Source organism: Galeopterus variegatus, unplaced genomic scaffold, assembly GCF_000696425.1.
Source record: "Galeopterus variegatus unplaced genomic scaffold, G_variegatus-3.0.2 Scaffold1290, whole genome shotgun sequence".
Taxonomy (NCBI): domain Eukaryota; kingdom Metazoa; phylum Chordata; class Mammalia; order Dermoptera; family Cynocephalidae; genus Galeopterus; species Galeopterus variegatus.
Genome location: NW_007727401.1, coordinates 187,361 through 215,054, shown reverse-complemented (window position 1 = coordinate 215,054; position 27,694 = coordinate 187,361). Strand labels below are relative to the sequence as shown.

The 27,694-nt window shown below is 31.6% G+C and overlaps 1 protein-coding gene across 1 annotated transcript in view; it reads right to left on the bottom strand.

Moving 5' to 3' along the window:
• The window catches only part of ARID2 (AT rich interactive domain 2 (ARID, RFX-like)), a 167,674-nt gene that overhangs the window by 67,545 nt on the left and 72,435 nt on the right, over positions 1-27,694 (bottom strand). The window contains exons 4-6 of the mRNA XM_008576113.1: positions 17,480-17,613; positions 11,517-11,735; positions 7,928-7,995 (exon numbers count right to left, since the gene is read on the bottom strand). Of these exons, the coding sequence (XP_008574335.1) occupies positions 7,928-7,995; positions 11,517-11,735; positions 17,480-17,613 (421 nt within the window). The remainder of the gene's footprint in view (positions 1-7,927; positions 7,996-11,516; positions 11,736-17,479; positions 17,614-27,694) is intronic.

Here is a 27,694-nt window from a genome sequence, read left to right as displayed (position 1 = left end):
ACACTGAGGGTTGCGATCCGTTGCCGGACACGGAAAAAGACAAAAAAAAAAAAAAAATCATCAATGCAAAAAGGACAGAGAACCTTGAAAAGGACAATTAAAATGACAGCTGACATTGTAATAGGAATAATGGAGGCCAGAAGACAATGAGACATTTTCAAAGTAATGGAAGAAAATATCTGCCAATCTAGAATTCTTATAAAGTGTTCTCCAAGAATGAAGGTAAAATAAAGAGTTTTGACAAATGAAAAACAGAAAGTTCATGATCTGCAAACCTGCAATGAAGAGAAATATATGAAAAAGGAAAATGTGATTAAACCCAAATAAATGTTTAATGAATAAAACACTAAAAAAAGTTCTTATGGAATATAAATATATGTAAAATTAAAATTTAAGAAAAATGCTCTTTGTTTAGGTCATAATAGTGTTAAGTAGTCATCCTACCATAAACCAATATGTATGAAAAAACTGTTTTCAGAGATTAGACATGGCTAGTGCAAGACTGTAGTCACTAGAACAAATGAGGTGAGCCCAATGATTGCCCCATATTATAACTTAGACATAATTTCTAGGTTAAGGCATAGGGAAGAGAAACCCAATAGGTCACAGCAATTGCTAAGTGGAGGCGACTGATCAGAGCTTGACAAGGTTAAGGCAGCTTGAATTCAAGAGCAAATGTGCTAACAGAGGTGGGGCTATGAGGAAAAAGAGCTCCATGAATCTGCAGTGATGTGTTGAGTCTACTGCTAAGGACTAAGCTACACATATGCTTAATACATGTGATCAAATTCCACAATGTCAGGCAAAAATGTGGAGAGAAAAACCACTGAGGAGCTATAATTGAACAATTCCATAAATAGAGAAAACTGAATTATATGTCCTGCTCATTCAGTAGAAATGCCTCAAACACCAATGTTAGGAGTAGGAACAAATTAGCCCTAGAGTAAAGGTTAATCAACATGTCATAACAAAGCTTAAAAACAACCCTACTATGTTGATCCATATATCAATTAACAGCCTGCCAGAACCAAGTTCACCATTCATGAAAGACACCAAAATTCACTCAACAATGTAATATTTGCAATATCCATATCTAATGAAAAATTAGTAGACATACAAGGAACTAGGGAACAAGTCACATAGCTAAGACAAAAATCTGTCTCAACAAAAACAGAAGGAGGAAACATCACATATAGAAGAACAATAAGAACAAAGTTGACTTCTTGTCAGTAACAATGCAAACCAGATGACAATGAAATGTTATCTTTCAAATAATTAAAACTCTAAAACTTACAATTTTGTATCCATTAAAAATATCCTTCAGAAATAAAGGCAAAATAAAATTATCAGGAAAATACGTAATAACTTCGTATAGCATACATTATACGAAGTTATACGAAATTAAAAACTCTAAAACTTACAATTTTGTATCCATTAAAAATATCCTTCAGAAATAAAGGCAAAATAAAATTATCAGGAAAATAAAAGCTAAGGGCCTAAACTAACCCAGTCATTAATTTCATAATGTGTAAATGGTCTTAGCACACTGATTTAAAGGCAAAAACGGCATACTTCAGGGAGGACGAAAGCAAGAGCCAACTATATGCTGTCTATAAGAAACACTATATATAAAAACATAAATGAAAAGTATAATATAGAAAAAAATACATCATGACAACTTCAATCATAACAAAACTGGTATACCTTAATTATTATCAGAGTAGACTTTGAAACAAGGTATATTACCAGAAATCAGGCAGAATATTTCATAATATTTTTTAAGAAGTTAGTTCATCAGGAAAACAACAATCCTAAATGTGTATGCAACTAATAACAGTGGTTGAAAATACATGAAGCAAAACCTAACAGAACTGAAAGGGATTATAAACATTCATAATTACAGCTGATGGTTTCAACACTCTCAGGGAATCATGGAACTATTAGATAGAAAAGCAGTAATGATACAAAAGTCTTCAAAAACACCATGAGCCACCCTGTTATTAATAGACACTACATTCATCAACAGTAAAAAACACATCCTTTTAAAATGCACATGAAACATTCACCAAGAAAGACCATAAACTGGACCATAAAATAAGTATTAATATGCTTCAAAAAACTGAAATCATCATGTTCTTAAAGAACAAGGCAATTTGATTAGAAAACAATGATGATGATGATAAAGGTGAGTAGGAAAACCCACATAGTAGGAAATTCAACAGCATGCTTCTATATAAAACATGAATCAAAGAAGAAATCACAAGAAAAATGAAAAAGTATCTTTAAGTAAATGACAATGAAAACTCAGCATAACAAAATTTGTGGGATGCAGCTGAAGCAGTTTATAGAGGGAAAATTATAGTATATGCTGATATTAGACAAGAAAAAAGTTTAAAACCAATGATCTAAAAAAGAGCCAATTCATATGTAACAAAATTAACATATAGCTGTAAATTGAATAAATGGAGATGGAGTTATTCTAGGATCCATGCATTATTCGGGAAATGTTAAAACTACTAATTTACTAAATTAGTATGCATTCAAATTATAATCTCTACTGCAAAGATAAGAGCACAGAAAAATGTGCATAAATATCAAACTAATAGTGAGGGGATTGGATAATAAACAATACTCAGTCAAATCAACTCCAAAAAAGATTAGAAAGGAAGGGAAAAAAAAAAAGAACAGGAAAGAAGCATACAGTTAGAAACATTTTAAATTTAAACACAAATGCATCAAAATTACATTAAATGTAAAGAGAATAAATGAAATAATTTAAAAACAAAGTTTTTCACTGTGGATAAAAACAAACAAAAAAACTAAAACAAAAATAAAGCCCAAACATATTGTTTACAAAATCTCATTAAAAATATACAGATAAGAAAGGCTGAAAGTAAAATATAAACCATACAAACGACGAACAAATGAAAGCTGATATAGTTATATTGATATCAAGACCAAAAAACCCTACAAAACTTAAAGACAAAAGGAAAGACACTTTATTATAAGTTCAATTGACAGAAAGATAACAACTATATCTGTGTGCACTAAATAACAGTCTCAAAATATTAAAGCACAATATTATAGAACTACAAAGAAAAAGAGTCACATTCCACAATCAAAATGGGAAATTTTAACATACCTCTACATAAATGAAAGGCCTAACAGAAAAAAATGCCAGTACTGATGTGGAAATATGAGCATCATGATTAATGGTGTTGGCCTGACATATATAGAAATCTACACCCAACATCAGAAATTAATATTTTCAAAGATTTGTAGAGTGCTTATAAAATTTGACCAATGCTAGGCTTCAAAATAAGGAATGAAAACATTCAAAAGCTTAAAATTATACAGAGTACATTCTCTCTCAGCACAATGAAATTTGGTTAGAAATTAATAAAAAGAAAATTAAAATAACTTAATGTTTCCAAAAATTAAGAAAATTCCTTGCGAAATAACCAGTGTATCAAAGGAAAAATCAAAATGGAAATGAGCAGATATTTTAAACTGAGTTGCAATGAAAACATGACATATCAAAACTGGCAGAATAAGGTTAAAGCTGAGTTTAAGAGGGAATTTTGTGGTCTTAAATATATGTATTAGAATGTATATATTAGAAAAAAATTAAAACAAAAATCTGTCATCTAAGCAACACCTCAAGAAGTTAGTTTAAGAGGGAATTTTGTGGTCTTAAATATATGTATTAGAATGTATATATTAGAAAAAAAATAAAACAAAAATCTGTCATCTAAGCAACACCTCAAGAAGTTAAAAAAAAGTGCAGCAATTAAATAATATGTAACTAAAGAAAATATCCATCTAACAAGGGATCAATATCCAGAATACACAGGAACTCAGACAACAGTAAAAAAACTAGTCACCCAATTAAAAAATGGGCAAAGGAGCTGAATAGGCAATTTTCAAAGGAAGATATACAAATGGCCAACAGGTAAATGAAAAAATGCTCAACATCACTAAGCATCAGGGCAATGCTCAAAGTAATGGAAATCATGTCGAAGGGATACCTGCAGTCTCATGTTTATCACAACTTTATTTACAATAGCCAAGAGTTGGAACCAACCTTAATGTCCATCAACGGACAACTGGATAAGGAAAATGTGGTATATGTACTCAGTTGATACTCTGCTACAAAAAAGAATGAAATTCTGCCATTTGCAGCAACATGGATGAACTTAGAGAAAATTATGTTAAGTGAAATAAGCCAGGCACAGAAAGAGAAATACTGCATGCCTCACTTATAAATGGGAGCTAAAAAAAAAGAAACAAATTTTTAAAAAGATAAAACAATCACAATGAAACACTGAACATTCAGAAGGACAGAACTAAGGTCCCAGAGGTAGGAAAAGGGGAGGGGGAGTTGGTGAGAAATTGGTAAACATACACAAAAAATGATTACATTGTGTAATGTTGAATATACTAATTATCCTGATTTGAGCATCACATATGGAATACAGGTACTGATATTCAATGCAGTACCCCACAGATATGTATGCTCAAATAAGATTAAACTTAAAAAAAATAGAATTAACATGTGTATTTAATTTTTATTTATACATTACATACTTTATATAACATTTATACAAGGGTACTTCAAAATGTTCATGGAAAAATAGAATTAAAAGATAATACAAAAATTTCCGTGAACCTTTTGAAGTTCCCTTATATATTTAACACTCACATTTTATGTTCATATATTATATATTTAACTTACATATAATTTAAATATTAATTTATAAAAAGATATTTTAAAAATATATCATATATAATATATACAAAATTATTCAAATTTATAAAGTTATTTTAAAAGATATATAATATATATTCAAAATTATTAAAAGCATAAAAGATAATAAAAAAGTAAATTGGAAAAAGGACAAAGGAACTTCTAGAAATGAAACATAGTCAGTAAAACAAAAACTTAAATGGGTCAAATGGAATATTAGACATAGCTGAAAAATGGTTAACTGGACTGAAAAACGAGCCTACTAAGGACATTACCCAGAGTGCTGCTCAGAGTTAAGGAGACAGAATATATGAAAGAGAGGTTAACAAAGTAGAATACATTAAAAAGTTCAACTTTGGAATTCCACAAATAAAGAAAATATACACCTTGTCACATGGCTGCACAACAAAGACAAATAGGAGATCCATATCTAACAAAAAAGAATAGATCACCATTACAGAATGAAAAGGCAAGCCATAATAAATGCCTTGAAAAGAACTTTTACACAAAATATATGGAGACCTGCAAATCAACAAGACAATCTTAAAGAAAAATGGGCAAAATATAGCCACTGCACAAAAGATAGTATCAAAATAGGCATGGTACACTATTTTCCATCAGTCAGCAAGAAAAAAATGAAAATTAAAACCAAGACGCAGTCACACTATATATCCACTGGGATGGTTAAAATGAAAGAACTGCCAGTACCAAATATTGGAAATAATAAGCATCTCCTTATTGGATGTGTCATGACAACTATAACAAGAGAATATGTTTTCTATTGTGAAAAATTTATCGAATCTTTACAGTCTTATTACCCCTTTAAATATAGTATGGAGCTAATAATATTTAGTTAATATTAAGCAAAATAAAGTCTGTAATGTATTTAGGTTAGAATAAAAATTTTCATTGTATAAGTATTAAAGAGAGTAAAGAATAGAAACATTTAAAACATGAATTATATTTACTAATTATTTTAATACTAGTACTAGGGTTGTGAGGAAATGATATAAAGAACAGATGTAAAAAAAAATTTTTTTTTTCCTTTTTGTCTTTTTTCGTGACCGGCAACGGATCGCAACCCTCAGTGTCGCGCCCGTACCGGACCGGGACCGGCCACGGGATCGCAACCCTCGGTGTTGCCCCCGCCCCTCGCTCAGCCAGTGAGCGGCCGGTCTGTATGTGGGATCCGAACCCTCGGCGGGAGCACCACCATGCTTCCCAAGCAGCGCACTATAGCAGTGCGCCACCGGGCCGGCCGAGATGTAAAAATTTTAATCAATAAATTAACTACAGTGACCTAAAATAAAGTATTTCATAAAATATCAAACTTACATGTAAGTAGCAGCTTAATCAGAAAAATGAAGCCCACATACCACTAAAGAGAGACAAGATTTTGTTTGTTTGCCCTGAAAAGACAGCATTGTACAACCTCTATGAAACCTGTTCGGCAGTACTAAAGGTGAATATATGCATATTCAGTAACCTAGCAATAACACTCTGAGGTCTATCACCCAACAGAAATGGACACACACATATACCAAAATACATGTATAAAACCCTTCATAGCAGAATTATTTGTTTCCAAACTGAAAGCAACTGAATCCTTACTGCTTTCCGTATTTAAAGTAGAATACACAACAGTATATTCATGCAATGTAGTGCTATGTAGCAACAGGAATGTAAAAAGCACAAATACTTGCAACAACATAGACAAATCTTTCACAAACATAATGGTGAAAAAGAGACAGAGATAGCATGAGAGGGAAAGTTACCATGTGAAGGAAGAAGTTATCGAAAGGGGGACATGAGCAGGGGCATTTCAGAGGTGCTTGTAATATTTTGTTTTTTCATTTGGGTAATGATTACACTGGTGTCTTCACTTTGTAAACATTTATTGAGCTGTATTTCTTATGTGGACTTTTCTAATATGTGTTACAATTTAATAAAAAAAATTACTTAAAGGAATCAGGGGGAAAGTTAATATATTTTTAAAAATTTTCAATTAGTTGTATTAGTATTAATACATACAACAATATGATTAATTTATCTTTTGGCATTAATCAGAATTTGCTCTTAACTGCATATGCATATCCAAAACACGCACGTTTACCTGCTACTACTTTCCCATTTGCTTACCAAGGTCCTGCCACACAAGCATACTTTCTATACCTCAAACTAAATTTGTTCTTACCTCAGAGCATTTGCATTTGCTATTACCTCTGCCTGAAAAAGTATTCCTCTGCAAGGTTGGTCCTGTTATCATTCAAATCTACCAAAAATCATCAGTTATTACCTCTGGGAGAGAAGCTTTTGTTGGTAACACCATCTAATGTTACCACACACCCACATGTGTCTTGTAACTATAACATTGTCCTGCTTTATTTTCTTTACAATACCTGCAAAAATCTCAAACTACATTGTTTACTTTTACTGTCTGTCTTCCTGCAATAGAATGGAAATTTAATGAGAGCAGAGACCTTGCTTTCCCAGTGTCTTGAAAAGTTTTAGCAGACAGAAAACGCTCAAAAATTTGTTAAATGAATGTGTAAAATATTTTAAAATATACACTAGCAAGTAAAATAGTTCAAACCATTTTTTCTCTGAAGTAAAGTGATTTAAACCTATTAATCAGATAATTTTTATCAGATTCAGTATTATCAGATAAATATTATAAGATTTTAATTTGTTCAAGTCTTTTTGTAGTTTCTTACTTAAAATTCACAAGTAGGTTCTTTTCAAAAATATATTCCCAGATATTTTCCTCTAGATTAACACCCACTAATCTTTCAGAATCAAATGTCTTTTTGAGGATTTGATGACAGGTCTGGACTTTCATTCCTTCCTGAATTGCATCGTTTCAGAACACACATAAAAATAAAACTTCCTGACCCATTCTCATAGTCCAACTTAGAAACAAGGTCATTCAAACATTTGTTGCTATTGATTGTTGTATATTTATCATACTCAAAAATCGATGTATAATAAAATAAAAACTGTATTCTGCTCATTACATATCCTAAAAGAATTTTTACTCAACTTTATCACAACTTCTAAATAGGAATGTATGTATTAGCTAAAAATAAAAGTATCATGTATATAAAATGAGCAACCATTGACCCTTTGTTGGCTTGGCTACATGTAACTCAATGGTTCAGCATTTTAATTTATGTGAATTACCTTAACGAAATCTCTATCAGTCTTCTCTTTCCACTCTTCTCCAAATACAGTAGAAAAGGATCCTAAAGCTAAAAGAATAAATAGTACATTTAAAAAAATGCAATCAATTTAACTTCATTTCATTCCTTAATAATATGTAGGCTTGTAAAAAATAGTAAAACTACATTTTAATGTATCTTGTTCATTAGAAGTTGTTTTATAGTAAATGAAAGTTATGATAACCACTTTTGAAATACATTTTTTTAAATTATAGGATTTAAAGAAAATGTGTCCCTCCAAACTAGAAATATATAGCTCATTTTCATAACAGTTATGTATACAATAAAGAAAAGAAATAAAGAGTACTGCAATAGTTACTCTGCATTAGTTTTCATTTATAGAGAAGAAAATTACTAAAAAGTCAAACTAATGCTATTGCTATTAGACTGCCATATTATCATTTAAAATCTTCCTATTAATTTCAGAAATAACTGTGTTATTCATACCTCAAAAAACATAGAGCAAGGCATTCTTTGAAAATAATTCCCAGAAATGAAATGCCTTTTGAGAAAAATTCTCAGGCCTATGGCTTGTTTGTGCTTTTTGATAAAGTTATTTTATCAAGAACTTTATGACTTTTGAAAAGTTGAACCATCCATTTTCGAAAGTTAAAAAAAAGTTTGTAACACCCTGTCTCACCCACATGTGGACCTCATAGCCTTACAAAAAGTTAAGGCATCTAGGTACATGTTATATGATTTTTTTTTCTCTTTCATGTTGTTAGCTCATATTGTCAGTTATGGGACCAGACTATAAAGGAGTATGATACAAATGTGTAAGCTGTGCCACAATATGTATTCCTCTTTAAAAATTAGGTTAAGTCCTTCATCAACTATCAGATTAAGTCTGTAATGAAAGCTACTGCCTTTGCTTTTTTGTTTTTCATTTGAACTTTGTTTTAATTTTTTTTTTTTTTTTAAATCAGCTGGCCTGTATGGGGATCTGAATCCTTGACTCTGGTTTTATCAACACCACACTCTAACCTACTCAGCCAGGCCCAGAAAGCTACTGCTTTTGGAAAGCAGAAAGTAAAGGATACAGTGACAACTGTTAACAGAAAAACTAGTTTGTATGAATGTTAATCTTAAAAAAAAAAAAAAAAAAAAAAAAAAATTAAGCCTCCTTATTGGACGTGTCATGAAAACTATAACAAGAGAATATATTTTCTGTTGTGAAAGATTTATCAAATCTTTACAGTCTTATTACCCCCTTTAAATATAGTATGGAGCTAATAATATTTAGTTAATATTAAGCATAATAAAGTCTGTAATGTATTTAGGTTAGAATAAAAATTTTCATTGTAAAAGTATTAAGAAGGGTAAAGAATAGAAACATTTAAAACATGAATTATATTTACTAATTATTTTAATACTAGTACTAGGGTTGTGAGGAAATGATATAAAGAATAGGTATAAAAATTTTAAGCAATAAATTAACTACAGTGACCTAAAAAACAGTATTTCATAAAATATCAAACTTACATGTAAGTAGCAGCTTAATCAGAAAAATGAAGCCCACACACCACTAAAGAGAGACAAGATTTTGTTTGTTTGTCCTGAAAAGATTTATTTAAAAAAATTTGACTGGGAAAAAAATACTTGATAGAAATATAAGAAAGAAAAATTAAATTTTTTGTCACACACACAAAATTTTTATTATACTTCTTCAAATACAAAAAATGTGTCAACACTCCACATTTTCTAAAGAAAGCAGCATCTACATTTATCTCTCAATTAAAATTCCATACCCTAAAAATTAAATCTAAACCTCTCAAAAGTCTAACCAAATAGAATATTTCTATAACCTTCAAACTCCAAAGAGAATTATTTTCATAATGTAAAATCATGGTTTTAGGTATAGGATCTTCATAAAGTCCCTGTGAACTCTGAAACTCTAAACTTTTTAAAACTCTTCGAATGCTAGAAACATTCCTTAAATAGCATTTGCTAAACTATTAATGTTTTAGATTACTAAATTGCATAATTTTTAGTCTTTCAGACAAATAAAAATGCCTAAGAATGCATGAAGATAAACTGGACCTAAAGAACGGCATGCCTTAATGCACCAAAACTGATAAGATTACTTCTATCATATACACAACTTAAGTTATTTACTTGTAATCCTAGTCAATGATTAAATGGTAAGACATCACGAAAATTCTTCTGGTTTGAGAATATATATTCTTTCCAAAAGCTTCATTTTAAGAATTCTACAAAATGTGAAACAATTTCCAACTCCATTCTATAATAAGTTCTGAAAGTTGTATTTGCAAAATCAAAACAAAATACCAGGAATCAAAAAACATGAAACTGAGATAGAAATCCATCAAATTTAGATCTTCAAAGTTAGGACAGAAACTGAGAAGGAATGATCTTTGTTCTTCCCCCACATAACCAAGAATAGTTTTAGGCAGGGTAAAAAAATAATTTTCACTTTCGTTTAAACTAATTTCAAAATTGTTTTCATGTAAAATAAGTACAAGTCAAATTTCAAGGAATCCTACTTAGATAATCCCAAGTAAAATTGTTTGAAAAGCACACTACTGGATCCAGATCAAACTGCAGAAAAATGAACTCACTTGCAAACATCTTGCTATTTAAAAATAAAACAAAAGGCCATAAATCTGTAAAATGTTACAATAAATTCTCACAGACTGTCTACTGTGCTAAATATACAGGAGTACTTCAAAAAGTTTGTGGAAAAAGGTAATTAAAAGATAATACAAATCTTTCCATGCACTTTTTGAAGACCCCTCCCTCATATAGTTTCTGTAAGATAAAATAATTTCAGTATGTGTCAGTATCTTATGCTTTAATAGGATATACTTCTGACAAAAAAGATTCAATGAAATCGGGACAGTAGGAGTGTTAGAAAGCAAGAAAATCTCATATCAATAGCATTCAGCTAACACAGATACTTTGAAAAGAAAAACTATGAGCAACAAAAAATTTCAAAATATATTTCCTAAATCTCTATTCAACCTCAATTAAGAAAATGAAAAATTTTTGTCTGAAGAGTAACCTAGACTTTATAAGATAATCTCAGAAAAAATAAAGAACTTGATATATGAAAACCTACAACTGGCAAACCCTACGAGTAAGAAGGATATAAAATATTTGATAAACCTTATTTTGATTACTGAGGGCAGCAAATTTTCAAATGCATTGACCTAAAATGTTTATTTTGGTTAAGAATTATAGCCACACACTACCAGAAGTAGATTTCAGAAAACAGTTTCTTGCAGATCCTAGTTTTCTTTATCAGAGTTTTGTAACAACTAATCTTCTCAACTCAGGAAGCCCATATATAACTCCAAGAAAGAAAACCAGGAGTTTTACTTCTAAAGCTCCACCAAAAGTAAATTACTATTCAAATATTTACATTTTTAAAACTCCAAACATTCATAATTTTAAATAATGCATTTAATATAATAAAAGCAAATAAAAATGCCATTGTATTGACAAAAAAAAGTACTTTTCTCCTCAAAAACCTTAAAAAAAATCCTTAACACCTTTATAGAATCGTACCATATGTTTAGCTTAAAACTTACTGTCGTCAAACACCCCAGCATTAGCAAGTAATAAAGTGATGATTTTAGGGTCTTTTTCAAGTTGCATGACGTGTTTGCTTTCATTTGACAGGAGAGTGCATACATTAATAGCAAAGTCCACTTCATTTGGGAGTCCAGATAACAGTGAAAGCACCAATTTATTATAATCATTTGGCGAATTAAAATCCATAGATAGCCCATAACTTTGACGCAGGTAATCTAACAAGGAAAAAAAAAAAAAAAATCTTAAGTATACCAAGCTTTGGATACCCTTATGGTTAACAGTTTCTGAATCAGGACATATATATATATATATTATATACACACACACACACACACACACACACACACACACACACTGACTAGTTAAACGAGTTTAGCTCTCCAAAGTTCTTAGGTTTACTAATCGCTAAAATGCATTCTTGAAAAGTATTAAAATACGAAAACGTACATACCCTCTTGGATATCACTGCCAAAATATTATTGTTTTATTATTTTAATTTACTAATCTACACTTTTTACTCTTGCATTTTAAAGAACTTGTTCTGATTTACTGTGATATAATTAACACAATAAAAGCCATGCTTTTTAGTTCTAGAATTCTATGGGTTTTGTCAAATGCATACAGTCTTTTAACCATACCATAGTTAAGATACAGAGTATTTCAATCACCCCAAAAAGTTTCTTATGCTTTTCTGTAGTCACTCCCATCCCCTATCCCTAGGTACCACTGATCTAGTTTCTGTTCCTATATTTTATTTTATTTAAAAATGCCAAATACTTTGTACCTGCCAGCCATTAAAAAAAAAAAAAGAAAGAAAGAAAGGAATCATACAGTATGTAGCATTTTGTGCTGGGTTCCTTTCACTTAGCAAAATGCGTTTGAGATTCATATCCATGTGAATATGTGTATCAGTAGTCCATTCCTTTTTAAACACAGTTTGTTTATCCATCCTTAGTTGAGGAACATTTAGATTGTTTTCCATTTTAGATGCTTATGAATATAGCTTCTGTAAACATTCAGGTAAAGGACTTTGTGGGGACATATTTTTTCATTTCATTGCTCTTAGCTAAATACCTAGAATTAGAATTGCTGAGTCATATGTCTAACTTGATAAGAAAATGTGAAACTGTTTTCCAAAATGGCTGTAAGATCTTGTATTTTCACAAGCAATGTACAGAGTTCCTGTTGCTCCCCATTCTTGCCAGCATATAATACTGTCAGTTTTAAATATTCTGAATGTGAGTCATTTATCTAATATTTGTTTTGGCAATATTTTCTCCCAATGACTTGTTTTTTCATTTTCTTCAGTGTCTTTAAAGAGAAACTTTAATTCTGATCAAGTCCAATTTATTTTACTTTTAGGGTTCCTGCTTTTGAGTCCTAAAATCTTTGCCTAAACCAAAATAACTAAGATTTTCTGTAGGAGAATTAATTTGAAAAATTTACAAAACTTTGAAGGTGAAGGAAGACAGGCTTACAAAACACCAAGATAGTGTATGTATAATTATAATATATACATATAAAAAATGATATGTTTCTAGAAATACTGAATCTTAACTGGGGCAGTTTAGGCTTTGGCAGCTATGTCCTGAGACAAACACTCTAAGTACATTTTTCAAACAGAGCTGCAACTAGTTCAAAGAAAGGAGGCAAGAAAACAAGAGTTGGAAAATTTCTAGATGAAACATTTTGGAATATTTCAGAAATACCTGGATTTTACAAAAAGTTAAAATAAACCAAACTCCTTACCAAATGAAACACAAGTAGGAATCTATTGCCACAACATACCACAGTAGAATATATGTAGGTAAAGAATTTCTTCATTACACATTGTAAACATTTGAAGAGACACCTCTTCAGTTCTAAAATACTCTAGGAATATCTCCAATAACATAATGGCAAATAAGTGCCACAATATAGTTATAAATGACTATGACACGGATTCTTTACGATATTTAAAGCTGAACAATAAGAATATATTGTTCGTTTTTTATAATCTGGATAAATGAGATTTCTCATAAATAAAAACATAAAATAAATATCTGGAGGAAAAAGTAATGAAATTTCTATAAATATAGGGGCAGATTTTGATATTTATATACTACAAACTGAAATTGATAATGAGAAGCTACGTCTCAGCAATAGTTAATGTAAGTTTTTAGATTTCACACAGCTGTCAGGCAAATCTCTTGAACAGAAAAAACTTGGAACCCCTATTCAATGTCTGTCACAGTCCTTTATGTGGTTTCAAAATGTCTAAGTATTGCTCTATTCGCTATTGAAGAATGACAGATACTCAGTTCAATGCATCCTTACCTAAATGACTTTGCCAAACATACCTTCAATTAGAATAAAATAAATGAATATAATAATTATGAAATGACCCTTAATTATATCAGGCTTGGTAAAGATTCCTAAGATAATGTTGGAAAAAATATTTACAAGACTTTAAGATCCTCCTCCCTTCCCTTTCCCAAAGAGATATAATCAAACAGCTACAATTTTCTCATCAGAATGGGATTGGAAATTTATTTTCAACATTCTTAATTCAAAGTTTATACGACTGGATCACTGCTGACAAACAATTTGAAGCAATCACTTCTCTTTGTTTTCAGTTTAGAAAAAAGGGAGAATCGTTCCTAGAATGCTTTTTATTTCCGTTGCAGAAATTTTACAATACATTTTTTCCACTGATACTAACAATGACTGTTGTAGTCCAAATGTTAGAATATGGAAGTTTTAAAGAAAAATCTTTTTCTGTGGAAAGCTGGCCACCCAAGCGTGCTCTCTGTCTCTGTTTACCACAGTAATTTTCAATAAAACTGCACTCCAGTCATTTACTAAAAAAATAAAAAATAAAGAAAAATCTTTATTCGAATACAACCAGCAAAATTTTTAAAACTCTTATGAAACTTTTTCAAATTTAAGTACTAAAAAACGCAAATGGACAGAGAGTGGTTGGCCTCCTTTTATTAAAATAATTGGGTAGGATTAAATGGTCACTAAAATCCTGGCTAGCTCTGAAATACTACAATTCTATTAATTTCAATATGTTGTCAATTTTGCCTTTCACAATTTTTCTATAAAAATAGTGCAAATACATTTTTTAAAAATATAAGAAAAGATGAACAAAAAGGTCCTTAATAATCCACCCAATAATTCTGCAGAAATAACTGTATCCAATCAATACCAAGGAAAAAAAAGAGAAAAAAGGAAACCAAAATATTAGGTTTTATGGCAAGAAAAAGTACAAAAACCTATGTAAATAAATGGCAAAACCACAATACATTGATTCCAATGCTGAATAACCCTAAAGCTCAAAACAAAATCCATTTAATATTTTCTTGCCATTTAAAATCACTGAGCAAAAGGAGTCAATATTCTCAAAGGAAAATTCCAACCCACATTTTATCAATGTATGATATTCTATTATGACAATTACAAGTAGAATTACACTACAAATATCTTGGAGGTACTGCCGATTGAAATTTATTATACTACTTTCAAAATACTGTTTTAGAATAGCTTTTCTTAATATCAACAATGTAAGTATCTCTGGATAAAAACATTTATCCAAACATACAAGGGGAATAAGACAGAAACACAGATCTTTTCAAGGTTCTAAATAAATTTTTCTGAACACTCAATCTACCAGTAGGTAATCCCATTTTGGTGTTTCTTTATAACACATAACACATGCATGCGCATGCACGCACAGTGAGACATGAAGTTTACTCTATTTTCCTTAATGACACTTGAAAAGAATTATCAATGAAAGATTTGTTTTATATAGTGATAATCATGTTAATTTTTAGAACACTGTCATGATGTTGTTATGGTTCTTTCTAGAAAAATAAAATGCACCTCTAAATTCATAAATGCTGCCCTGAAACCTCTTTTCAGTTTGAATTAGATATTCTGTAATCTGATGTTCCCTAGCAATTCCCAGTTTCTTCTTCTTCATAAATCCTCAATCTTGATTTTGTCAAATATGTTACATATATTAATTGTTCAGGTTCTCCTTAAAACTAACCATACATATCACAGCATATCAGAAAGGAATTGTAACACAGGTTAAGCAATTCTATCATTCCTTTCACTTGGGTAGCTCTACCAATGAGTTTCATTATAGGTTTCTGAAATACCAAAAACAGAAAAAAAACGATTTTAAACAAGACCAAACATAGAAAAAGGCTGGTTTGGGGAGTTGTAGTATCAGACACCAAATTCTATTTAAGCTGCAATGATGACTAGCTCTGCTGTGACTGTAATATAGAAATCACAGAGTGACAAAGTTGAAAATGGTCTTAAAGGTCATTAGTACAATGTCTCATTCAATGTAGGAATACCCTCTATAACACCCTTGAATTAGTAGTCATTAGTTCTTTTTAGGAACAGAAACCATATTACCTAAGTCACTCCTTTTTATTTTATCAGCTCAAACTATTAGCAAGCTTTTCTACAAGATGACTTAAAATGTTCTCCTTTGACCTTGGTTCTTGAAGTAATAACTAGTCATTAAAAACAAAGCTAGATTTAGTTTGCACTCCCTGATCCTCTAACCCCAATTATACAAAAGCATCAGATGAAGCCTCTTAGAATGGAGATCACAGATTCTAAGAGGAGATTGTTTCTTCAGCCATTACTGATTGGGAAGAAATATGGAGTCAAATTCAATATGACAGAAACTTTGAAGATTAAAAAAAAAAAGTTGGTCATACTGGCACAAACAAAACAGCTTAAATCTAAGGATAACCTATAAGAGTGGCGCTAGTACCAATGAATAATAACAATAAATATTTAGAATCATAATTTTTATAAAGAAAATACCTTGAAAAAGAAACATTTCTTTCTGTAGGCCAAATGTTGGTGATTGAAGAAACACAGATGCATATCTCTTTAAAGCTCTCTTCCTATTCATCACGGTCCCAACACCCAGAGCCACTAAGAGCTGGAACCCCCTAGAATCTCTGATAAAGAGATTCTACTTAAGAATCTCTTTATCAGACTTTCAACATGATTATTTCCAATTTAAGTCCAGTTCTTTTTAGCAGCAGATTCCTCTCTAACCATTACAAGAATGACTTAAATGAAAAAAATTTTCTTCCTGGTACCACGGGAGGAACATAGTAGAATAATTCAGAAAATTTCTGAGAATTCTCATGCTGGGAATCCCAGTAATTATAGAAAATCTAGTAGACTCCATATGACAATTCTTGACTTTCCTCATCCTAACAAGACCTTCGTGCTATGGATTGATTGAACTGTGTCCCCCAAATTCATAGGTTAGAAGCTTTAATTCCCACTGTAACTGTTGAGAGTGGTAAATCTCATTATGAAAATTAAAAGGTAAGGCCTTGAAGAGGTGATTAGATTGTAGGACCTTGACCCAGTGAATGAATTAATAATGGTGGTCAGGGGTGTGGTTCTGAGGGCTTTAAAAGAAGAGCACATGAGAGGTTAGTCTCTCTCTGCTGTGCCATTTTCTGCCATGTGAGACCCCTGGGTCACTGTATCCACCACCAAAACCCTCACCAGATGTGTTGCCCACACTGTGGACTTCCCACCCTCTGAAACTGTAAGCAATAAATTTCGCTTTCTTATAAATCATCCAGTTATATGTATTTTGTTATAAGAAACAGAAATGGACTAATACACTTCCTTTTCTCATTTTAGTGACTATGCAGGATAAATTGATAATCAGTGAAAACAATGAGAAAAAAATTTTACTTTTAAGTATGGGAATTTGTAACTCTACAAATTCCTACAACTAAAATTCTTAAACAGCCTATGATAGCAAGGATCCTGATACCAATTAGATGTCAATCTTTGAAGGCTGAATTACTCAAGGCCTTAAATGTTCTAATGTGCAGAGTAAGGGACTAATTCATTGGATGATATCTATTTTCCTAATTCAAAACTGTGGACCTATGCCCTGTTAATTTCCAGTGATATTTACCTGACACACTGTGTTGCTGGTAATTGTAGGAAGATGGAATTGCACCAATAGGAAGCTGTGGCTTTGGATTGCCTGGTGGTACCTCATCATCATCCTCCCCAAAATGATGAACTTTCTCGTACTTTTCTAGGTAACTGAAATACAAAAACAGCACAGCAAAGATTCAAAAACAGATTTATGTCTTATTTTTAACTCCTATCACATACATGTTTTCCTTTTCTAGATGCCCCCAAATTAAAAAATAAGTAAATAAACAGATACCAAAAACCTCTTATATTAGTGGAACAGTAACTTCAGTTTATCAATAATGATGCAGATAAACTCAATGCAATGGTTCTGAAAGTGTTTCTATATTTTCAGAAAAGACCACTACTCATAAAAATATAAAAGTAGAGAATAACAAAGGGCAACTACATGTAGATGAAAAGCAGTATTTTTTATTTACTGATTTTTTAAAAAATAAGTTATACATGGTCATTGTAAAAACCAACTGAAAATTAGAAGCTTCCTTAGCTCCTGGTCTCTCCAATCTTACTTACCAGAGATAACCACAGGTTCAGGTGCATACTTCGGTATATTTTCTGTGAATATTTTTATTTAACAATATATCTTAGAGATCTAAGCATGTCACTACATACTGTACAGCCTCATTCTTTTTTAACAGGTATATAATATTTGATCCTATTGATACATAATAATTTAAATAGTTCTCTAGTGATATATTTAGGCTATTTTCAGGTTTTTTTGCTATCACAAATCGTGCTTCAATAAGTTCAATCTGTATATTTATTTGGATATATTCTCTGGCTAGACATTGGAAATGGTATGTTCATTTTAAACAGCAACATGGCCAAATTCCAATCTAAAAGCAGTGTACCTAATAACATTTTGACCAATTTATAAGCTAGTTTCTATATCCCCCTATTGCATCACCATTACTGGGTTTGATCAATCTTCTTAATATTAATTAGAATTAATATTTCAAATTCACAATCTCTCTTCACCTACCAGTTTATAGTAAGATTCCTAAGTAAGATTTTAAATTGGGAAAATGATTGGTCAAACAATGCCATACACAACGCTCTAATCTACATGTTACTGTAGCTCGCAAAAAGATGTTAAACTGATAATACCCTGACACGTTTATCATAGAAAAGTCCTATATGTAATTATTTTACAGATCCATCCTACCACCATTCCTGATCCAGGGAGGTGCTAAGTTCATTAGCAGCTATTTTAAAAGGCCTACAGCTACCCACCCTTTGCTCTTTTAGAAAACTGAGGTGGGGAGGAAGTGGGTCATATAAGATGACCATAGAAGTATTATTTTGTTTTTAGTACCAAACCTTTTTTTTTTAAATTTTGTCAATATACAATGTGGTTGATTATTGTGGCCGATTACCAAAACCTCCCCCCTCCTCCCACCCAACAATGTCCTTTCTGTATGCTTGTCGTGTCAACTTCAAGGAACTGTGATTGTTATGTCTTCTTCTCCCCGCCCCACCGTTTGTGTGTGAGTGTGAGTGAATTTATTTATTTATTTTTATCTCCAAACCTTATTTTTAAGGTGGATGAATGGAAGCCATAATTTTACAAATATAAAAATGAGCAGCATGGAAAATCATTACCATTCCTCATTTTCCCCTTCCAGCTTTACAATTCACATCCTTGAGACTGGAAAGGAATTAAACTGTCCTTTTCCCATTCCTTCCAAGTTCTCCATATAAGCTCAATTTAAGCAGGGAAATCTTTCCTAGCAGGTAGCTTGATAGCTAATGAGTCCAACAATTCACTGTTGTAGATACAGTATACTAAAGCAGAGACACACACACAGATTTAACCCTTGAGCACTGAGGAAGGTATGCAGATACACACATTTCAACCTGATCCTGGGGATGTACCAAGGAGATAGCAATTACAGTCTAAAAACATAAAACAAAACAAAAGGATGAGTAAAAAGGGGCAGTCTCTCTCTAGTATAAACCCACAATAGACTTAAATGAATCAAGCCTATTCTTTTTGGATTGCTAATGCAGATGTCATAGAAAGAAAAGTATAGATAAAATTTAGACTTCAAAAGAAAACTGGAAAAACAGCTGCTCAAAAATTATGTGACATCTTTTCTGCAAATGAGGAACCATCTAAGTTACATGAAATCACTTAGGCAATAGTATTGATAGAAGTATTTAAGACAGTACAATCTTTTAGAATTGACTGAACTTGTAATATGGCTAAAAAAAGACTAAAGATAAATTATCTTTTGGAAATCATTGTTAACTAAATAAAATCAAATAAACAATGAAGACTTAGAATTTAAAAATAAAAATCCTACAACTAAATATATTTAAGATGCTCTTTAAATTGAGCATAGTAGATTTAAAATTTGTATATTTTTCATTATAGCTGGGAGAGAAAACAACATTGCTAGTAAAGAGAGACTACAAATAATGAACTTTTCCCTCACAGAACACCAACAATGGAACATAAACAATAGTGAGTGAACCGATAACAACACAAGTACTATACACTCATAATAAACATTATATATTATTACATACTTAAAACCCTTCATAATTCAAATATTCATAAGATTTTTAAAATATACGACTTCTGGTTCCTTGTGACATTCTAATACTACTACTCCAAACAGATTCTTTGCACAATTCTCATCTCCAGAAATTTGTGGTTTAAGCTAATTGTTATGATTTTTGGAATTTTTATTCCCCTGGTTTGAGGGCCAGTACTTGTTCTCATTGCCTTCATTAAACTAAGAAGTATTAAGGGCCGGCCCGGTGGCGCACTGCTACAGTGTGCCGCTTGGGAAGCGCGGTGGCGCTCCCGCCGAGGGTTCGGATCCCACATACAGACCGGTTCCCGCTCACTGGCTGAGCGAGGTGTGGGAGCAACACCGAGGGTTGCGATCCCGTTGCCGGTCCCGGTCCGGTACGGGCGCGACACTGAGGGTTGCGATCCGTTGCCGGACACGAAAAAAGACAAAAGAAGGAAAAAAAAAAAAAAAAAAAAACTAAGAAGTATTAAAAGACAAGAGAACACAGCTAAAACACAAGGTTATATTTCAAAGTCCAAATCTTCTGATTTAATTATCTAGCATGACCTTAAGCTTACTCATTAAACCACAAATGCTAGACTGCATATTCCTTTCTCTTTCTCCACAAAGTCAATGACATCACTTTGAATAGTTAACATATCAATCAAACAACTATTTATTGAGCTCCTATAGCAATCTGCCTAGTACACTACATACTTAAACCAAGACTGGTAAAATATTGGATTCCAGACAGCAGTAACACTGTAATCAGGCAACTACAGAAAACTTGGTTCCCTCGTTGTTTCTTCAACTTGGCATTAATTTATCTCCTGGTGGACTCTATGCCATATTTCCTATCTATGCCATACTTCCTCTATGACTTAGAGGAAGGAGGCAAATAGGAAAAGTTAGCATTTATTATAGAATTTATTTTAGATGGCGTTGTTCATTTAAAAAGCTCAAGTGTAACCAATACAAAGGGGGAAAAACAGTCCATTCAAAATAGCACTGAATAATATGGGCACTATTACAACATATGTGGAAAAATTTAACATACTTCTTGCACCATCTAATAGATTAAGTAAACCAAAACATAAATTAGGTAATAGAAGACATGGTATAATCATTAACAACATTGATTTATTAACACAAAAATATTTTCTTTACAAACCTCCATGGAAATTATAAAACTAATCCTGTACCAATTCACACATAAAACCACAATAAATTTAAAATTAAAAAGTGTATAAGGTACATTCTCTAACTACAATGCAACTCAAAGAGATTTTTTTCTTGGAAAGAAATCAAACCCTTGGCAAATTAAAAATAACGTTTTAATTACATAAAATTCCAAACCCATATGCAAAAGTAGAGAGACTAGTACAACAGTAGCTATCAGCAGATATCAATTCACGGACAATCTTGTTTTATCTCAACCACAATTACCCATCTTCACAATGAACCCTCTCTGTGTAATAATAAATACAGTAATTATCCTGATCTGAGCATCACATATTGCACACAGGTATCGATATTCAACACTGTACCCCACAGATACAATCAATTATATTTTCATAAAAAAATTTCTTTAATAAAAAAGAAAATATGGATTCATGCCACTTCTGATCTTTGCAATCTGCTTTTACACTTATTATGACCATATTTCTATGTAAATATATTTCTATATAACATTTTAAATGATTTTATAGCAAGTTTTATTTTTTATATGAGCTGTGTGTTTCATCATATGATGCCCCATCTTTATTTCACCAGTACCCTGGTGGTGAAACTTTAGTTCCCTTACCATAGTTTCTATTACAAACAACAAAATACTTAACACTCTTGTTCATATATAAGCAAATATCTATGTGAGCATTTCTTTATAAATTCTTGAAAGTGCTCATTAAAACCAGAAATACTGTAATATTCTATACTGGCACAACATCGAAAAAGCTAAAAAAAAAACCAAAAAGACAAAAAGCAATTCCCATATACCATGCAATTTCATCTGTAAATATTTTGGTAGAATATTTGGAAATTAAAAACCACAACCACCACCACCACCACCATCAATCAAAAAAAACTTGATTATTCTTGGATTGAGGGAGGGGAATGAAATGTGTATGATGGAAACACTTGCATATAAAACCCTTTTGAAACATTACAGGAAGAGCTGGCAGAACAAGGACTCATATTTATCTCCCCCCTTAAATACAACTGCAATGACTTTTAAAGCATAAAAATGAAGAAATATAGGCATTATTTCTAAGTTAGAAGCTTTTAGAACTTCTGGTACATTTAAAGCAACTTAAAGGATCAACAAGGCAAATTTTTAGAACACTTTTTGAGACAGTAGTGTGGTTTAGTGGAAAGGATAAGAGATGCTAGAATAAAACACATAAAAAGGCAAGTTCAATTTGGGTTTCCTTTAGCTACTGAGAAGCTATAAAATGTTTCATAATGGGACACAGAGAGTGACAACTATTTTTAAAAAAGACCTATTGAAAGGTGGGTTGAACTAGGTGGTTTTCCAAGGGAGTGAAATCATTTATAAACTTTAACTTGTAAATTCTTTGTCAAAATGAGCCCAAAGACCCAGGGATGTGGGGCAACTATAAAAAGCATCACCATGGGAAAACTGGTGCCATTAAGTGATGTGGACCTCTACTGATGAGATATACAAGTAACTTCAAGATAATACACCAGGCACAAAATCAAGTACAGTGACTTAGAAACCATGAAGGTAATGAAGTTTCTCTCCTAGGATTGTCCAAAAAAAACAGAGAGCATTAAAGAGTAGATCTGACAATGTAGATGATCACATTGGTAAAGTACAAGGTAAGCCTGAGAATCTATTCTACATGAAAAAGAAAAGAACTAATAAAAATAACTGGGGGAAAAGAAGAGATGTTAGTAAAAGGGTACAAAGTTTCAGTTATAAGTTCAGAGGACCTAATATACAGCATGGTGACCATAGTTAATAAAACTGTATACTTGAAATTTGCTTAAATGTTCCCACTAACAGGGAAAATAGGTGAGGTGATAGATGTGTTAACTAACTTGACTGCAGTAAACATTTCACAAAATATTTGTATATCAAATCATCTTATTGTAATCTTAAAATCATATAATTTTATTTGTCAGTTATACCTCAATAAAGCTGGAAAAAATTTTTAAAAATAGGAAATGGTTATAGACAACTCATGATGAGCACAGAAACTATTTAAATTCAGATATTAGTCTCAATAGTAACTATAATATTACAAAAGAGAATATAAATGTCATTGGTAATTACAAAAGAATATAAAAAATGTCAAAATAATTTGAAAATTATACTCCTGATAAGCACAAGAACTTTTCCACAAGAAAGGGAAAACATAAGAAAGTAGTAAGAATTAAACCTGTACTCTGTATGGTACTTACACTGGAAGAGTGAACAAAATAGGTTTATTCTCATAGTTAATATTTAGGGAAGTGTGTTCTCAGCTGTTCTAAATTTTTTTCAACTGTTTTAACAGAAAAATTAAAATCAGGATCATTACTTTCCAAATCACCATGAGAAAGTAAAACCATTACTGTATATAAATATGTAGAAAAAGGAAAAAATAAAGAATACCGTGTGATACAGCAATTTTACTCTTAGACATATACCCTAGAAAAACTCAAAACAACACAAATATCTATAAATAATATCATGGATAAAAACATAGTGATATATTCATGCAATGAAAATTAACAAGCTAACACAGATCCATATGAATAGTCATCAACAAGAAAATGTTACATAAGGAAAAAATATCACGTCAGTACTGGCCAGCTGCCCCCCCACCCCAAAATCATTTCAGAATACATTATTATTCCATTTATATGAAAGTTATGAACATGCAAAAAAATTTGAATGTATTTTTAGCAACAGACCAGTAAGTGGAAAACTCACAAAGAAAACTGAGATAATGATTATCACCTAGAAGGTAAGCTAGGGTTTACTCCTCTATTGAGAGATGCAATAAAGGAACACAGGGGCTTCCAAGGTATTAGTAGGTTATATTTTTCTTGTTTTGGTATGGATAAACTTACATGTATTAAACTTTTTGTCTGTACATGGTACACTTCACAATTAAAAAGTTTTTAGTACATCAAAAAAACAGTAGTAAGTTAATTCGAACTTTCAAAGAACAGGTATTTCCATTGTTATGTAAAAAGTTTTCCAATTACAGAAAAGGACTGGAAGTTCCCTGAAAATTGTAATCCAGTTAAAACTCTGATAAACTTCATAAAAATTGTACTTAAAAAAAGGACTACATATATAAATACTAGAAAAACCAATCTATATATATTAAACACACATGCACCCCCAAGACTCTGAAGATTTTATTGCAGAAATTCAATTATAGTTCAATATTTAAAATTTTATAACATTAAACTCACGTGTAGATTAAAGAAGAAAAATATTATATAAACAAAGGATGCCAAAGGGCATTTAATAAAATGAAGCACCTACGCTTCACTGAAAAAAATTTTAATTGATACAGAATTCCAGAATACCTCTACTTCTGGATCTCTCCTATGGTCCTTTTGTTGTGCAACTCAGAGAATTTCCCACATACCTCCTTTTCCAGTATAGACCTTCTCAGGACTTCACAACCCAACTTGAGCCACAGTTCTTGCTTCTGTAGAAGAGTGCCCCTCAAAGTGGGGCACACACATAAGATACTCTAATAGAGAGAGACACTTATTTTATAGAACAACACTTTCTCCTCCCTCCCACACTCCATATACCAGGCAGTCCATGTTACTCATCACATTTGAGACAATGTGGACGGGCTAAAAGAGGAATCTTCACTCATTCATTTGCTTTTGACCAGTAGAACCTTTGCTCATTTCCATGTCCTAATATATCTCTGTGTGTCTAGGCTAAGTGGATTTAAAGATAATATTGTCTAATTTTTACTAAACCATCTCTCACAAAATGAACAACTAGATTAAATAGATTTCTCCACAGAAATCATAGTTTGAATAATGCAAGCAAAAAATTAACAAGAAAATGGCAGGGGAGACCCTTCTAATATGAGCTCCTTGTCAACCATACTATGAAATAAAAACAATGACAACACCATCAGATACAAAGAAAGTAGGCCGAAGATTTCTAAATTACCAAAAAAGATCTTAACTGTGGATTTACATGCGCCTATGATAATGAACACTGTCCTAGGTTAATGCTATAGTTTTTGTTGGCTGATGATTCGTAAGATGCTTACAACTAAGTAACCAAAATTTGAAGATAAACCTTTACATTTATTTCAGCAATATTTTTCAAGCCAGTGAAACTTAAGTACTCTTTGAAGCTTAAAAATAAATATGATTTCAAGTAAGCATATTGATAAATATTTGAGTCTTTCCAGGAGGCTAACTTCTATATCACCAGGGAAACATTTCTTCATTTTCTTATGATAAAAATGGCAAAATTAATAGATAGAAGATACGGCAATAAAATAAATACTGTTGAAAAACGATTAAAAAAATACTGCTGAAAAACGATTAAAAAGATACTGCTGAAGAGTTGAAGAAACAAGGATTACAGCAAATTACACTGTGTGGGAGGTTTCTATACAGCTAAATTCAAGTACAGATGTTTCTAACATGTCTGAGTTTATGTTATTTACTAGATTCACTTTCAGAAATAAAATTCACAAAGAACTATTTTTTGGTGAGTCATTAAAACAAGCTGTACCAGAGAAAATTTATTCACATAAGAAAATGACTGTTTTTAGGGAAAAAATTTTCAGAAAAATATGTTAACTCTACTTAATGCCACAGAGAAGCAGCTGCTTTAATGGGAGAGAGAAGGGAGAAAGGGTAGTGGTAAGGGAAAAAGGGAAAAGAAGAGAAATGGAGAGATGGGAAGATTACAGGGTAAGATTAGAAATGTGAAAATCATTTATTGTATCATTCACAGGCAGGCCAATGTAGCAAAGAAGTTGCAAGCCAGTAATGCCAAAAGTGCTACAGGATATTTTCAATGTAGTCAATTATACAAAAACAACGTTTCTGAGATAACAGTATAATCTTCACATCTACTTCACAATGACATATAAAGTGAGCATAAGACATTTTTCTACCACACAGAGTTTGAATGACTATCTTAGTGAAGAGTACTTAGAAGTACGGCCAACCTGGAGAAGAATATTTCATGCCCATGAGAAATGCAAACAAAAAATGTAAAATGAATTTTTAAAACTATAATACCCAGTTTTGATAAAGGTTCAGGTATACAGAAACTTATACACAGAGTAGAAATATATACTAGTACATCTTTCTGGAGGATAATTTGACAATATTCATTAAAAGAATTAAAAACATGACTATCATTTGATCTCAGAAATCTTTCTTCTAGCAAATTACCCGAAGGAAATAAACATGTTATTCAAAGATTCACTCAAAGATATAGTCAAAGATATACCAAAAGATCAAGCTGACAATCACCATTTATACACATCTAAAACTAACTGTCAAATAGGGAACTGGTACATTGTTTTATTCAAGAAAAGTCCATTCAGCCATAAAAATGGTGTAAAAGAATAGTAAGATGTAAAACTATTTTAGAAAATATAATAAAAAATTAGAAAACGCAATCACAGTATGATTCCATTCATTTAAAATATTCATTTCATAAATAGATATATGCAAAGAAAACAGTCAACGCACATATAACATGTTGACAGATTCTAGTGTTAGATGTATCTGATTTAAATTTTATTTATAAGTTTATTTTTAGTTATAAAACTTTTTACAGTAAATATAGTTTTAAAAAACAATGTATGAGGGAAAATACAGAGTATAGGTAGACAAGTTATTCCTTCTGAGTCTGGAGTGAGGAAAAAATGAATTAAGATATAAATCATTTTGATCAGTTAGGCACAGCTGCATGAGGGAGGCAAACATTTATGAACCGTATTTGGGCTGATACAGGCTGGAAAGTGTTTTGTTCTAGGAGGGGAACATGGAGTAGGATCAAGAATTTGGCACAAGCAGAAAATGGTATAGATGATGACCAGAGAAATTATAAGCTCCCTGGGGTAGGTGGCATGTAGAGAACACTGGATTTTACAGAAGGTGGGGGAACAGTTTATTTGAATATTGAAAGAATGGGTGAGTTAAGGAGGGTATAAGACTTTTGGATCTGGGCGAAAACTCAAAAGGAAAGGAGTATGATGTAACATGGCTATTCCACATTTGCATATTTTGAGTACTAGTTGCTAGACATTAATAAGGTGAAGTAGAGGGAGGGCCTGAATTTGGGGAGGGGGAGACATAAATCATTTTGAAGTGGTAGGAAAAGTATTTTTTTTAAATATCACAAATGCCAGTTCCTATTTTATTTGGTGTATTACTAGAATATATAAAAAGAATACGGCAAGCAGGAATGAGGACAGGGGGATTTAAGTAAAGTAATAAATCTTTAAACAGCTTTTTTAGAAAAAGTAAATATAGTCATTTCTTGAGATGGGACCCAGGTAGTAGTAGTATTTTCAGGGGAAAGAGAAACTTTAACTTGAAAGAAAGAAGATTGGGGGAGACAGGAAGTAGGTAGGAGAAGCAGGAAGAGGAATAAGAAAAATATGAAGGGAAGAAGACAATGAACAAGAAAAAGAAGAGCAAGGAGGATA